The 16282-nt window shown below is 38.5% G+C and overlaps 1 protein-coding gene across 2 annotated transcripts in view; it reads right to left on the bottom strand.

Annotated features, from left to right (window-relative positions):
- DHX29 (DExH-box helicase 29) overlaps window positions 1-15982 on the bottom strand; it is a 44886-nt gene extending 28904 nt beyond the window's left edge. For both annotated transcript variants that reach the window (XM_043488648.1, XM_043488649.1), the window contains exons 1-6: window positions 15734-15982; window positions 8492-8565; window positions 7213-7326; window positions 5184-5313; window positions 4339-4481; window positions 2454-2576 (exon numbers count right to left, since the gene is read on the bottom strand). In XM_043488648.1, the coding sequence (XP_043344583.1) occupies window positions 2454-2576; window positions 4339-4481; window positions 5184-5313; window positions 7213-7326; window positions 8492-8565; window positions 15734-15914 (765 nt within the window). In that variant the 5' untranslated portion in view covers window positions 15915-15982. The remainder of the gene's footprint in view (window positions 1-2453; window positions 2577-4338; window positions 4482-5183; window positions 5314-7212; window positions 7327-8491; window positions 8566-15733) is intronic.
- Window positions 15983-16282: the final 300 nt, after the last annotated feature.

The raw sequence follows: 16282 nt of genomic DNA, 5'->3' as shown, positions 1-16282 counted from the left end.
GTTAATAAGAGATGAGACACATCAAAGCACTGGGTAGAGAAGAGGGCATTAGCAGCGCTGCTATGAGACACAACCACTGAGCCGAGGGGAAAAGAGACAACTAAGGAAGCACAATTCTGGGACTGTTCTGTGTAGAAGCAGACAGCAATAATGTAACAGACAGAAGGATTAGCTATCATCTCAATTTCACCCAAACCACACCCATTCTTTCAATCTTTCCTATCTGTGGCACTGATACCACCATCCCTTTGCCTATGAGATCTCTTGCTGTCTTTGGCTTCTTAATTTATGTTCAGTAAATCAGCAGTTTCTATTGATTCTTCCTTTAAATGTTTCTCTTCCAAGTTCCAATTTGGGGACCTTCCTGGTTGTCCAGGGGCTTCCCTGGTAGTTCAGTTGGTAAAGAACCTGCCTGCAAATCAGGAAACCCCAGTTCAATTTCTGGGTCAGGAAGATCCCCTAGAGAAGGAATAAGCCAGCCACTCCAGTATTCTTGGGCTTCCCTGGTGGCTCAGATATTAAAGAATCTGCCTGCAATGCGAGAGACCTGGGTTCGATCCCTGGCTTGGTAAGAGCCCCATGGCAACCCATTCTAGTATTCTTGCCTGGAGAATTGCATGAGGAGCCTGGCAGGCTATACTCCATGGAGTCACAAAGAGTCGGACATGACTGAGCGACTTTCACTTCCCTGGTTGTCCAGAGGCTAGGACTCTGCACTTCTACAGCAGGGGGCACAGGCTCAGTCCTGGTCAGGGAAGTCCTGCATGCTGTGCAGTGTGCTCCCACCTCTCCCCCAAAAAACTATACAAATTCCAAATTGGGACTTTATTATTTCACACCTGAGCAAGTGCAAGAGTTACCAAATGGCCTCCCTAACCCTTTGCATATCACATTAATCACTACTAAATTTGACCTAAAAAGTCAAAATTCTTGTGGGTTACCTGCTCCCACACAGCTAGCAAGCCTTCACAATCAATAGGGAAAGTTCTTAAATCCATTTTCTGGGCATCAAAATTTTCTAGCCTCAGTTGAACTCACCTGTTTACTTCTATCTGCTAGTACTCACACATTTATCCTGATTACGGTTTAACATGCAAAGGCCCTTTTACACAATTCCACTTCTGTACCCTTATTCACACTATTTCACCCATCTGGGACATTTTCCCATTCTTTGTTGCCTATGCATACTTTATGAGTCCTTCAAATCCCACTTCTTTTCAGTAAGTACTGACCTAATGCTCCAATCAGAAGAGACCTCTTTTTCTGAACCTCAAAATAATGTGTACTATCATAAATTGTTTTTGTTTTTGTTACATTAATACAGGCACATGCTTAAAAAAAAACTCAAGAGGATACAGAGGAGTATAACCCACCCTACTAACCCCAGCCCTATTCACTACTAATAGCTTCTTGTGTATTTCTTCAGATCTCTCCTTTGCATACAAAAGGATGCAAATACATGTATGTGTGTGTCTGTGTGTGTATTCTTTTACTCAAATGAGTTCATTATACTACACATGCTGTTCTACAACTTCCTTTTTTCCATTCTAAATCACCTTTATAAAGGTATGATTCACTTATAATAAAACATACCCATTTTAAGTGAATGTGTTTGATAAATGTATACATCCCATGACTAACAATGTTGAAGTTATTTTTACATGTTTACTGGCCATCCAAATATCTGCTTTTGTAAAATGCCTGTTGTCCTTTTAAAACTTCTTTATAAATTCTAGATAGAAGTCTTTAATCAAATATAGGTATTGTTATTTTCTTCCTACAACTTGATTTTTTCACTTAATCTAATATTTTTAGTTTTTCTTATGATATGTAGGTTTTCTCTGTCCAGGCAAAGGCTTTCCTTTATAAAATAATGTGCTTTTAAAATTATCTGAATAATGTAGCAATACTCTTAACACTTAATCATTTAAAAATATTTGGCGACTGTCTCTTTAGACATGGGACTGATGTAATAACTGATGTAATAACATTTACTGGAGAAGGCAATGGCAACCTACTCCAGTATTCTTGCCTGCAAAATCCCATGGATGGAGAAGCCTGGCAGGCTGCAGTCCATGCGGTCGCAAAAAGTTGGACACAACTGAGCAACTTCACTTTCACTTTCCACTTTCATGCATTGGAGAAGGAAACGGCAACCCACTCCAGTGTTCTTGCCTGGAGAATCCCAGGGACGGCGGAGCCTGGTGGGCTGCCGTCTGTGGGGTCGCACAGAGTCGGACACGACCGAAGCGACTTAGCCTTAGCCGCAGCAGCAGCAGCAGCTCAGTTATTTTGTGTCATGTTTTTCCCTAAGTTTTGTTTTATTTAACTCTCACATAAACCCCTAGAGATAACTATTTCTTCAATTTACAAATGAGGAAACTAAGTCTTAGAAAACTTAAATATTTTGCAAGGAATATCCAACTAGAAGCTCAATACAAATTTCTACTCACAGGGTCAAATTTTTCCTCTTCTAAACTTTTAGAAGTCCCACTCTTTTCTTCGTTTTGTTGTTCAGCATATCGCAAAATCCATTCTTTCATATTTACTTCCAAATTTTTTTCATCCTTTTTTGGCTAGAAAAAAAACCAACAAATATCTGAAAAATCAAACTTAGAAAAAGATGTCAAAACTATCATCAAGTGTCACTGCTTTTATAATTTCTTTACACTGAGAAACAGTAGACACATAAGCCTCAAGAATCATAGTGAAGGACAAATGCATGTAACTCAACATTACTTTGGTAAGTCTAAACTTACATACTTCAAAGAATCCATTTACATAAAGAGGCAAAAAATTGGAAACTGTGAAAAACCTGGGTTATTCCTTAAAAACAGTGGTTTTGTGCAGATGCTGTTTCCACAGATTTTTGTTTTATTTATTTTTAAACTTTACTGAGGTCTGATACATTAACAATTGTACATGTTATTGTGATTTTAACTATGTTATATATATACACTCATCATTTTGATGAGTTTAGACATATGCTTATATAGGCATATGTCCAAACTGATGCTGAAACTCCAATACTTTGGCCACCTGATGTGAAGAACTGACTCACTGGAAAAGACCCTGATGCTGGGAAAGATTGAGGGCAGGAGGAGAAGGGGATGACAGAGGATGAGATGGCTGGATGGCTTCACCGACTTGATGGACATGAGTATGAGCAAGCTCCAGGAGTTGGTGATGGACAGGGAAGCCTGGTGTGCTGCAGTCCATGGGGTTGCACAGAGTTGGACACGACTGAGTGACTGAACTGACTGATATACCCATGATACCATCACTACAACCAAGGTACTAAATATACCTGTTACCTTCAAAAATTCTTGAGTGTTTTGTGTGTGTGTGTGTGTGTGTACTGCTGTGGGGACAGGGGTGGTTGTGGTAAGAAAGCTTAACATGAGATCTATCCTCTTAATATATTTTAAAGTACATAATACTGTTCTGTCGACTACAGGCACTATGTTGAACAGCAGATATCTAGAACTTACTGATATTGCATAACTGAAACTTTATTACCATTAAGCAACATCTCCCCATTTGCCCCTTCTCCCTTTAGCCCCTGATAACTACCATTCTGTTTCTATGAACATGACTATTTTAGCTACTTCATATAAGTGACATCATGTAATATTTGTCTGTGACTGGCTTATTTAACTTAGCATAATATTCTCTAGTTTCACCCATGTTCATAGATGTTTTATGATATGCGGAGTATTTGTGTGTAATGCCCTAAGGAAGTACACCTTCCAGTATTAATGCCTTTCTGTAACCCCCTTCCACAAAGATTCTGAATTGGCCACATGACTTGCTTCAGCCAATGTGACATTAGCAAGAGTGATACAAGCAGAGGCTTTATAAAAATGTGTACACTGGTGTTTACTATCTTGAGATACTTGCTCTTGGAAGCTAGATGTCAAGTAAGAAGTCTGACCATTCTAATATTACCATATAAGAGGAAACCTAAGCTAATCATGTGGAGAGAGAGATGCCTTGCTAGCAAGATCCCAGCAGAGGCTCTAGTCATGTGAGTAAATAAATCATTTTGGTTGTTCTAGCCTGAGGAGACACTTCTTGGATCAGACAAACTGCCTAGCTGAGCCCAGTCCAAACTAAAAAATCATAAGGAATAAATTGCTGGTTTAAGTTACTCCATTTTGGGGTAGTTTGTTATGTAGCAATAGATAATTGAAACAACAGTGCTATTAAGGAGTTTGGCAAACCCATTAGACATTTTCAATGAGTAAAACCATAACTTCAATCTAATATTTATACTCTTATGAACTGCTACACCTTTCACTCAGATTTTACACTTTAAATGTTGAATTCTTAAATTACCTTGATCTTATCTTCTTCCTGTTTTTTGGCTTTAGGTTGCAATGGGGGTGAAATAGTGGCTTGCATTTGAGGATACTGGAATTTTGGCCTACTTTTAGGTTGTTGCTCTTCAAATTCCTGACTGAATCCTTCAGGAAGTGCATCTTAAAAGAAATTGGGATAAAAATAATGTACATGATACAGAAAACAAATATTTATTAAACGTGTGCATAAAACCTGTCTAGACAAAGAGCACTTAACTTTCTTCTACTGCTCATCTCTTAGGAATAAAAATCCTACAATCAAAGTTGTTTTATTATCAAACCAGTGGGAACATTCCCTAGACGATAACCAGCCCACCTCGATTTGGCCATTTCACCCTCAAAGTGCTAGACACCTAAATTTTCATAAGAAAATCTTAACTCTCCCCTCCTCCTTGGTTGCATGTGGTAGTAGCCTTAAATCGGTCATAGAAGCAATTTACATTCCAGGATCTTGCCAAAGATTACAGCCTGAACCCTCTGCTTAATTAAATATTATTTACCCAAAGCAAGACAGCCCTAATTTCTAAGCCAAAATCAGGTCCACAGCCTGACAGGTTACAGACAGTTGAGAATATGCTGTATTATGTGCATTGTAAAATGGCCATTAAGAACTGAAAGCAACACACACACAAATAATTTTTTCTTGCACAGACGATAATCTTTAAGAATATACCAAAAAGACTAGAAAAGGGTAAGAACATTTAAAAATAATTATAACACAGTGAAAAAAATTTAAGTGCAAACCAAAAGCTTGCTACAAATATCATAAATTATTTCAAAAGGTTTTATAAACTGAAAGACATTTATGACAATACTGCTTACCATCTGAAAGGTTTAAACAGAGCCAATCCAAGGCAGAATGAAGATCACCACCATGTAAGAGTGTGTTCGTCATGGCATCTTCAATGTCCTTAGTTTTAAATGAAAATGCTTGTAAAGCCATGTATAAATCCTATGGAAGGGAAATGTAAAAAAGTCATTCTGTCAATTTTCTGTTTTTTTCATTACTAAGTGTATTTTCCCATTCATTTTAAAACAGAAATTCTGACACAAATTATAACTTCAAAACTATTTTTTTCTCTTTTTTTCCAGTTTGAAGATTTATTTTATTTGAAACTAGAGAATTTGAGAACTACAGAAAAATAAAAAAGGACCAGGAGAAACTGCTCATATTCTCACTATCCAAAGATACTGTTGGGAATGCAGTGTGGGTCCTTCAGTCACTTTTTCTGTGATTTTTTTAAAAACACATTTTACTTAACATTATAACTAAGCATCTTCCCAAATTATTAGCAATTGTACATCACTTTTAATAGTTAAAGAATATTCCACTGGATAGATGTATCATAATCTAATTATATATTTTCCTATTGGTGCTCACTTGGGATGTTTTCTTTTTCTTAAATAATAAGCAGTGCTTCAATGAACATGTTCACATAAAAAGTAAAGCTTTTTAATGTACTTTCTATAACATCTTTAGATCTGGGCAAGACTGGGTTGAAATCCAGACTCTTTTTACTTTGAAAGTGAAAAGTGAAAAGCTCAGTCGTGTCTGACTCTTTTCGACCCCATGGATTGTAGCCCATGGAATTTTCCAGGCAAGAGTACTGGAGTGAGTTGCCATTACCTTCTCCAGGGGATCTTCCTGACCCAGGGATCAAACCGGGTCTCCCTCATTGCAGACAGAGGCTTTACCTCTGAGCCACCAGGGAAGCCCTTTTTACTTTGCTATTTAGTAATTAACAACCTCAGGCTATAATTTATGTAATCCTTCTAAACCTCAATTTCTTCATTTGAAAAATAGGGCTAAAACCTTCCAGCATTGGTGTGTCAGAGAAAATGTAAGCAAAGTGCCCACTACAAGTCCAACATAATTTTGGGGATGTAATTTAATTTTCATATCACTATTTTAACGTGTGCACTCATATTTAGCACAACTTCTTCCTCGTTTTTGCAGATGGAACTAATCTACATGAAATTTCAATGGAAGTTGAAAAGTCATTTTATCTCACATGTGGAGCTGTCTTAAAAATGCTCCACTAGAGAAAAGGGAACACTCTTGCATTGCTAGTGGGAATATAAACTGATACAGCCATTATGGAAGATGGAATGGAGACTCCTTGAAAACCTAGGAATAAAACCACCATATGACCCAGCAATCCCACTCCTGGGCATATACCCTGAGGAAAGCAAAACTGAAAAAGACACATGTATCCCAGTGTTCACTGAAGCACTATTTACAATAGCTAGAACATGGAGGCAACCTAGATGTCCATCAACAGATGAATGGATAAAGAAGCTTTGATACATATATACAATGGAATATTACTCAGCCATAAAAAGGAATGCATTTGAATCTGTTCTAATGAGGTGGACGAAATAGACCCCATTATACAGAGCGAGGTAAGTCAGAAAGAGAAATATAAATATCATATACTGACACATATATATGGAATCTGAAGAGATGGCACTGATGAATTTATTTTCAGGGCAGCAATGGAGAAACAGACATAGAGAACAGACCTATGGACAGGGTGGGAGGAGAGGAGGGACAGGGGAGATGTATGGAGAGAGTAACACAGAAATTTACAATATCATGTGTAAAACAGATTTGCAGTATGACGCAGGGAACTCAAACAGGGGCTTGCGACAGGCTAAAGGCGGGTGTCGGGAGGGAGGTGGGAGGGAGGTCTCGGGGAGAGAGGACATGGGTATACCTATGGCTGATTCTTGCTGATGTATGACAGAAAACCACGAAATTCTGTAAAGCAATTATCCTTCAATTAAAAAAAAATTTTTTTTTAAAATGCTCCACTAAATAAGTAACTTTAAAAAAAGGTTTGCAAAATACCTGCAATTTTTTGGCAGTAAGTCTTCCAGAAATCACTCCCTTGTCATTATTTTGCTTTTTATGTTCATTTATCACTCCAATAATTTTTTGCTCTAGTTTGTTATTAATTACCACCTATTGAGACCAAAAAGATCATATTAGAAGATGAATTATTAAATAGCATTTAGTAATTAAATAATTGGAAGGAATCAGTTTTCTATATCCCTACCAACCAAGCCCAGAATTTCAGCTGAAATCGGATACAGTGATTATACTGGAATACCATTCACTGGATCACATTCCTATCACATATTTAAGAAAAAATGAGGTATGGTAAAAACAACATCTGGCAAAACAAAAATCCTTTTACAAAGCCTCATGAAGTCATGTATCTCACGACATTGTCCTTGGACCACCCTTATGTTGCCACTACAAAGACAGATTCCTGGGCCTTATTAAACATACTGAATCTGAATCCTTGGGGAAGAAACCCAGAAATGTGCCTTAATATAAAGCAACCTAAGCACACTACCTGAAAGAATGGATGTGACGCTAAACGAGGGGAAAATCAAGTAAAGTAAAAACTTATATTAATATAAATTGTAGTATTAGATTACACAAACTATTTTGGCTTCCACTATTTGTCTTCAATTTTTTCCTACTGGCCATTTTGTCTTCTGTTGTTTCCATATACTTAACCTAAGATTACATAACCATCTACCCTCAAATATATCTTCCTTTGGTCACATCTTTAATGAATGCTCACTATGAGCAATGCACAAAAACATACTTCAGGAATTCAGTCTAGCCCAAGAAACATATATAAAAAGAAACTATAACCCAGCATGTCATTATTAAAAAGACATAAGAAGGGGAAGTAGAGCTTTCTAGTCAGAGAGCCTACGGATAAAAGCCTGGAGTCATAAAATCATATGGGATTTAGGGGAACGATGAGATGTGAACTAAAATTTCAAGTGGAGAAGAGTAATAGAGAAGGCTGGAAAGGTATGCCAAGTCAGATCTGAAGGGATGTGTATGCTAGACTTACAAGTTTGGACCTTACCCAGCTCTTCCTTAATTTCTTAGAGGCTGTCAACAGATGATTTACTTTAAACATAAAAGTACTTTTATCATTTACTTTTTATCATAAAAAGTATGATTTACTTTTTATTTAGTATAGATGAGTAATTATTGTACTATTTACAAAAATTTAAAATATCCCATCATTTGCTTACATTTAAGAGTACAGATTTTTTTTAAAGTAACATTTCTTGAAATGACTCAAAATGTGGGTACTCACTTTCAAAATTGATTTATCCAGATTTGCAGGACCACTAGAATCATTTGCAGAATTAAAACTGTAAATTTTCGGACCTGTACATAACAGACAATAAATAGTCAAGGTAATTTAATGATCAATATCCATTATACTATTTTAATTTTTGTCTAAAGATCACTAACTATTAAATATTTGATCTCAACTCTTTCTTTTCCACTTTACCAAATAACCCAATCCAGAAGTCAGCAATATTGCTAAATTTTCGAAAACATTTTACTGTTTAGTATTCTCTAGGTTAACTAGTTTCTCACAGAGTGCAAATGCTTCAGCACTTAGCCGAAGACCTCTTAGAGGATATTTGATTCCTGGCAGAGAAGATGGGTAACTTTGAAGAGAAAGCACTCCTAAGGAAAAAGGAAGTGGGAGCACCTATCACGTCTCCTGCTGAGTATAAGGTTGCTGTATCAGTGTCCAAGGCTGCTGAAACAAATTATCATGGACTTCGTGGCTGAATATACAGAAACATTCTCTCACAATTCTAGAGGCTAGAAGTCCAAAATCAAGGTGTCAGTAGGACCATACTTCATCTGACGGCTCTAGGTAACTCTTTTCTTGCTTCTTCCGGCGATCCCAGGTGTTTCCTGGCTTGTCTGTCTCGCTCCTAAAACGGGCCTTCACATGGCCTTATTCCTTTTGTCTCTGTGTCCAAATCTCCCTCTCCTTTCTCTGGACCCTAGTCACTGGGCTTATGGCTCTCCCTAAATCCAGGATGATTTCATCTCAAGATCCTTAACCAATTACATCTGCAATGATCTTTTTTCCAAAAAAGATCACATTCTGAGGTTCCAGGTAGACGTGAATGTTTGGGTGAACACTACTGAATCCACTACAGTTGTCAAGTCTGTTCCAGTCAGTAGAAATACTATATGTTATCAGTCTTGTAACAATGACTAACCAGGAAGGAATAAATTTTACTTTCAGATTTTGGTCTCATGATCTCCTTCTCTCTTAAAAATTACTGAAGATCCCAAGTACTTTTTGTTTATGTGGGTTATAATAATGATATTTTTCACATATTGATGAAAGAGAAAAATTTAAAAACATTAATTCATTGAAAATAAATTTTACTATGTGTTAAAATAAGTAATACTTTTATGAAAAGTTTACTAGATAAAAAAACTTTTCTACTTTTGAAAATCTCTTAATGTCTATATTCAGCATTTTTCTATAATATCACACATCAAGTAGTCACTGTACACTAGTGAGAAAATATAAAGGAAAATGACAAACATTTTAGATTATGAATATAGTTTAATTTCATTAAGCCTTGGCTAGATAAGTCTCAATAATTCCCCAGGATCCCCTGAGCACACTTTTGAGAACCACAGCTATATAAAAATAATCCCAGAATTGTACAAAACCTAGTTACTCTGCTTTTATAAATCTTAAAACAAGAATTTTTTTTCACTCAGAGAAACCTAAATATTAAAGAGTTGCTTGTTATAATTTTAAATTCAAGGATTTTAGTCTCTAAGAATACTGGAGTGGGTTGCCATTTCCTTCTCCAGAGGATCTTCCTGACCCAGGGATCGAACCCGGGTCTCCCACAGTGTAGGCAGATGCTTTACCGTCTGAGCCACCAGGGAAGTGCTTTGTTCATTTTAAGATACTAGCAAATATGTTAAAAGATAGTAAGAATTCTGGTATGGTTTTCCTCATCCTTTAGTCTCAGACTTTACCTTAATCCTAGTAACCTTGTTCATAAACTAATGGCAATGGTCATAGAGTACATATCAACAGTCTTTAATCATTTCTGGGGGGTCTTACCAGTTGTAGTAAATTCATTCACAAATTTAGCATACTAATCAGTCCCTAAACCCATGTAGAAGCACCCCTCCCCCTACCCCACAACCAACCATTAACCTTTTCTATAGATGGATGTTTCATTACCAAGATAATACTTAGAAACAGTTCAAGGTTGACGTGTTACTCACAGAGATAAGATTGTAAAATTCCTTTAGTAACTTTTGCTTTATTTTCTTTCTTGTTTTGGCAGTGCCACACCACTTGCAGGATTTTAGTTCCCTAACCAGTAACTGAACTTGGCAGTGAAAATGCCAAGTTTCTATTCACTGGACCATCAGGAGATTCTGGATTGGTTTTGTTTTTTAGTGAACTGAAGACTGCAGTCAGTTCTCATTTGTCTCCTTCAATCACTGCACCTAAAACATCCAATCATATCACTTGCCTGAGGTCAGTTTATACTGCAAACTTCAAGAAGGCAAATATAAGAAGATCTAAGTCCCCAGAACATCAAGAGGGGAATGAACATTCATACTGCTGTGCATTCCCTGGATGTCAGTCAGGGTCTCTGAAAACGGTGTGCTTTCATTTTAATCAATTCTCTGAGAAACTGAAGTAATAATGAGATCATGCCAGGGATATTACCAATTAAATCAAGTTAACCAGTAAGGCCCTTTCATTTTCAAATTCTTCCTAAAACATGCTAACAAATGATTTTTAATCAGTACAAATTAAAACTCCAAAATTTGAGATGCATTTTAAAACAATCTGACAGAAATCCTTCTAAAATGTATTTAGACTTCCTGCCATAATAATACTACAATAAGCAAAATTCATAGCATTTCATGATGTAATATTTATTATGAATATCTATTATTGTGCCAAGAGGCTTGCAGAGCCTACCCAATATTCTGAGACTCTTCTAATTTGGTCTCTTCTCCTGTCAGCCAGCCAACTTTCAGAATGGAAACCTAACAGCTCCCCAGTCCCAAATTCTAATCTGTTACCTAGGAAAAAGTGATGGCACCAGAAGAAAACAGATACCGAAACTTGGACATGAGTAACCCTATTTTCAAATACAATCCTAAGTCAACAGGCCATGAATTAAAAATGGTCCCCATTCTTTTGCCAAGTAATCTGCCTAAGATGTATGACAGTTACCTTTTTTGCTGTTCAGAAACCCTTCTCCAAGTTTTGGTTTTGTTTCAGAAGAAGGGAGTTATTGGAAATTTGACTGGAAATAAGGAGGTTAGTGTGCAGTACGTATCTTCAAGGCAAATGCGCTAAGGATTTCAATTTATAATGACTATACATGGACAATGGAACTTATGTAACTGGCTCTCAGAAATACTTAGTAAAGCTGAAGCACAGAAAAACTAAGTGATTTCCTCAAGACGACTCAGTGAGGAAAAAGAGGCATCGGACAGAATCAGTTTCCTGTTGCCCAATACTCTTAGAATGTATTCCTTTTACACAGTATTGCATTTTACATCATACAGTGATCTACTATCACTGAGACATTCACTGTGAGATGCTGATGCTGGTGACGGGTGGATTGAGGCCCTCCGGCTCCCTTCTGACCAACAGCACACATCTCCAAGAGCATCCAAATCAGCCAAGAGATCCAGTCAGGAATAACACCCAGTCTTGTCCTCACAGTGCTATTCTGATGAAGTAATTAAACAACTAATTTCCAAGTAAACTATAAACGCGAGTATCTGGGGAATAAATGAGAGTTGCTGCTGCTGCTAAGTCTCTTCAGTCGTGTCCAACTCTGTGCGACCCCATGGACTGCAGCCTACCAGGCACCTCCGTCCATGGGATTTTCCAGGCAAGAGTACTGGAGTGGGTTGCCATTGCCTTCTCCAAAATGAGAGCTAGCTGACATAATCGAAGCAGTCAGGGTGTCTGAGGAAGTCCACAGTGCCACAACTACTTGACTATTCCTAGCTAAGGTCTCTTCCCCATTTAATACCAACACCCTCCTCGCTCTTTCACTCCACCCACACAGACCTTGTCTTCCTGCTTCATTACAAGCTCCCACCTTAGGGCCTTCACCTTTGTTCCCTAAGCCTCATTCTGTCTCCAGATGTAATAGCTGGTTGCTACAAATCATCTCAGCAGGTTTCCTCAGAAAAGCCATCTCTGTTCTAAATCAAAACAGACCCCACCACCTGATTTATTCTTTACCAAGACACTGTTTTCTTTGATGGCATTTTTCTATTTTATTTTGGTGACCCTAAAAAATATTTGTAATGGCTTTCATGAATTTATTCAAGGCACCAGTCCCCTTGTCTTATTTCCCTCTTAAAATTTTAAGTCTCAACTAGGATTAAGAATATTCACAAACACAAGCCTTATGGTTCTAAATAGCCTCCACCAAGCTTCAGTAATAAGCAGTACAGTCTGTTCTGTACTTGTGGTATCCTCTGTATCTCAAATCTTGCCTGGCACATAGCAGCTCTTCAAGAATTATTTGATGAACAAAAGAAATGAAAAAACAGAAGTGGAAGAACACCCAGAACTGTGCCAAGAACTATTCTGTAGCACTAGCCAATTTCTACCTGTAGATGAGAGTTCAATTTTTAGGACATATGCTATGTACAATTTTTCAAATTGTCTGAAAAAGACAGAGAGAGATGGAAAGGGAGTAAAATACTTACATTTACATTAGGAGCAAAAAAGAGTTTAGAGATAATTTTTTCTGTGTATTTTTTTTTCTTCCAAGTAACCCTATTATATATAATATAAAAATATCCAAACAGAAAAAAGAAAACAAACAAAATCATGTGGCAATCACATTGCAACATTTATCTGCTATATATATAGATACTGATTTATAGTTACATAAAATTCTCTACAAATTTGGTAGATAACCTCTCATGTTCTCTCAATTTCTTGGTCTTAATAATTTCTCTGATTTTTCCTTGTCACTTACCCAAGAAATTTTTTGGATGACTATATTCAGAGCATTTGAGTAGAGATTGAGGGATATTAATACATATCCACGAAACTGTTCCTACCTCCTATAATTTTGTAGGACAGATAAAATGTGTAACTCCTCAGATCTAAATACCAAAAAGAATGATTCAAACAACAATGATACACGAGTTGTGGCGACAGGAAGAATTTAAAAGTAGTTGATACCTGGGGGTGGGTATTACAGGATTCTGATAGACAGTGTTAGGGATAGATGCCATTCCATAAGAGAAAATGGCAAGAATAAACACAAGGAGGCAGAAAGCCAACAGCTGAATTTGGGGTAGTGAAAACACACAGAAAATGTTATAGGTGAATACCAGAGTTAGTTTCCCTGGTGGTTCAGTAGTAAAGAATCTGCCTGCAAAGCAGGAGATGCAGGAGACCTGGGTTCAATCCTGGGTTGGGAAGATATCCTGGAGGAGGAAATGGCAACCCACTCTAGTATTCTTGCGTGAAAAATGCCATGGACAGAGAAGCCTGTTGAGCTATAGTCCATAGGCTCACAAAGAGTTGGACATGACGGAGCATACACACACAATACAGGAACAAGTAAAAAGGCTAGAAAGGGGGGTCTTAGATACGAGCTGAATGGTTTGTACTTTATCACAATGTCAGTAAGAATGCTGTACAAAAAACTGGGAAGTGATATGACCAATGCAGTGATTCTGAAGATCAATCCAACATTTTATGCAGGACAGACTGGAGGAGGAAAAAAGAACACAGCTAGGGAGATCCATTAGAAAGCTGTGCTCATATTCCAGAAATTCATGAGTGCCTAAAATGAGGCGTGAAGAGTATAAATCAAAAGTGAAAAAGGGCATACATGGAAGACAAATAAGCAAAGACTACATGGAGCTTGAGAACTGATTGGATGTGAAGAAGAAAGGAAGCCATTAAGAAAAAGAACTACTGACATTGAATAAAGAGGAATAAGGAAAAAGAAACAAAGAAGTCACAGGAGTAGCTAGTTTGGGAGAGAATAATTAGCCATGTTATTAAATTTGACATGCTCCCAAAATAGGGCCAAATCTCCAAGTCAGTGTAGAAATGGCTGACTTGAGCTTGGAATCAAGACCACAACTGGATGTGCTGATTGAAGAGTCACCTACAAAGGAAAAGATAGAAGTAATGGAAGTAGATGAGTTCTTCTGGAAGGGCTGGAGAGGGAATCATACTGTTAAGATGGACACTTCAGTAACTGTCACATTTTGGGTTTGGGGGACTGGGAAGCCAAAGAATACAACAAATGACGATTAGAAAATTCAAAGAACTCAGAGGAATAGCGTGAAAAGAAAGAGGCTGATTTACAGAGTAAAAGGGCCACAGAATTGTCAAGAAAAAATACTATGCATTTCTAATTGCAGGCACAGCAATTCTGTAGTTAAAATATTACGATAAGTTGCAGGACAAAGAATTATTATTCATCTTCTAAGTGAAAGTTTGTTACCTGCCTACTTTAGTCTCATCTCCTTTCCTCCTTAGGCAGTGCTTACATTCTGAGTATCTCAAAGGCCCTTTCCTGACTCAAGATCTTGGCACGAAGTGTTTCTTCCTACACAGAAATACTATTCCCCCCATTTTAATTGGAGTTAATACCAATCCATCCCCCCAATACCATCACTTTCTCAAAGACACCATCCAACACTCCTCCTTTTTCCCAGTAAAAATATTACCCTGTAAAATTCTCTTAGCAGCACTTAACAATCATAACGCAATGTTTGTGTATTTACTTCTGCCATTAGATTGGCAAGCTCCAAGAGTGATGATTTATCTATTTTGCTCATCCCATACACGGAGGTTTTCAATACATATTTGTTAGACGAATATTTCTGTAAGAACAAGCAAACACGCTCAACAGAACAAAACAGCGTATAATTGTTCATCTTTTGAAAACAGCTGTTAATAGAGGGCTGTTGATCTGCAGCCAGAACTGGCAATCTCCAAGATGAGTTATCAAACCAAAACGCACAAGAAGCAAAAATGCATTGCTGCGGTCAAGATCACTAATAATTTTTTACAATATATTATACCCATATTCGGGTGTAAGCGCTGAAATTCTTATTAAGTACTGATTTTTCCATAACACATGGAAACGCTACATCGTGGCTGAAAATGGTCTGAGAAGCAAGGAGAAAAAGGGTCTGGCTCTGGGAGGTTAACAACTCCACACACTACTCTCTGCATTCGCCTCGCTAGTTTAGAGGGCGGCTCAGGACTGATCTCTGCAAAAACGAGCGCTAATGCAAATTTTTTTTGTTTCTTCTCAAGGCAAATGGAGGTTAGGTGGGGGACGCTACCGTCGGAACTCCGGAGGCCCGAACAGCCTACACTAATCTAAAACAAGGCTACCAGATGGGTAGACAGTAGCTCTGGGTGTGAAATAAATTTTAAGATAGAGGGTCTGCCCACGTGCGAAAGCTTCTCCCTCGGGTCTGGTAGTTGAGGCTCCGGAGGAGTCCGGGGCCTGACCATTCATACCTTGCTTGACCCGGGGCTCCCTGGTGCTGGCAGCGGCGGCTGGGGCCGGCCTGGACACAGGCTTCTTGTTTTGGGCCTCCCCAGTAGCTCCGGCCTCGGTGGATTTGGCTCTGGAAGCAGACACGGCAGCCCGGACGGCCGCGGCCCCCGGGGTCTTGTGTTTCTTGTTCTTGCCGCCCATGTTGCAGCTGTGGCAGAAGACCCCTCCCTGTCCAGCTGCCGGGACCACTCCAGCACGGCCTCCAAGAAATCTTTACATTCCCCTGGTCCCACGCCGCCACCGTGCGCCCTCAATCCGGGCTTCTCGGGCCTGGACGACCGCTGCTTCGTAATTGGTCGGGCTCACCAAGACCCCGCCTCTTCTCCGCCCCCGAGGTGTCTGCGGGGTGCCGGGAATCCTGGCCGAGCTCCCTTCTTATCTACGGAGCTGTTCCTCCGCCAGTGGGAAAGGAAAGGAAAGATCAGAGGAGAAAACTGAAACGGGGAAGAAGTCTCGGCGACTGTGTAACTCCACTAATTTTGTCATCCGCGGGCCCCCGTTGAGGCTTC

Source organism: Cervus canadensis, chromosome 16 (assembly GCF_019320065.1).
Source record: "Cervus canadensis isolate Bull #8, Minnesota chromosome 16, ASM1932006v1, whole genome shotgun sequence".
NCBI lineage: Eukaryota > Metazoa > Chordata > Mammalia > Artiodactyla > Cervidae > Cervus > Cervus canadensis.
Note: the sequence above shows the minus strand (reverse complement) of the source record. Positions and strands in the feature narration are given on the sequence as shown.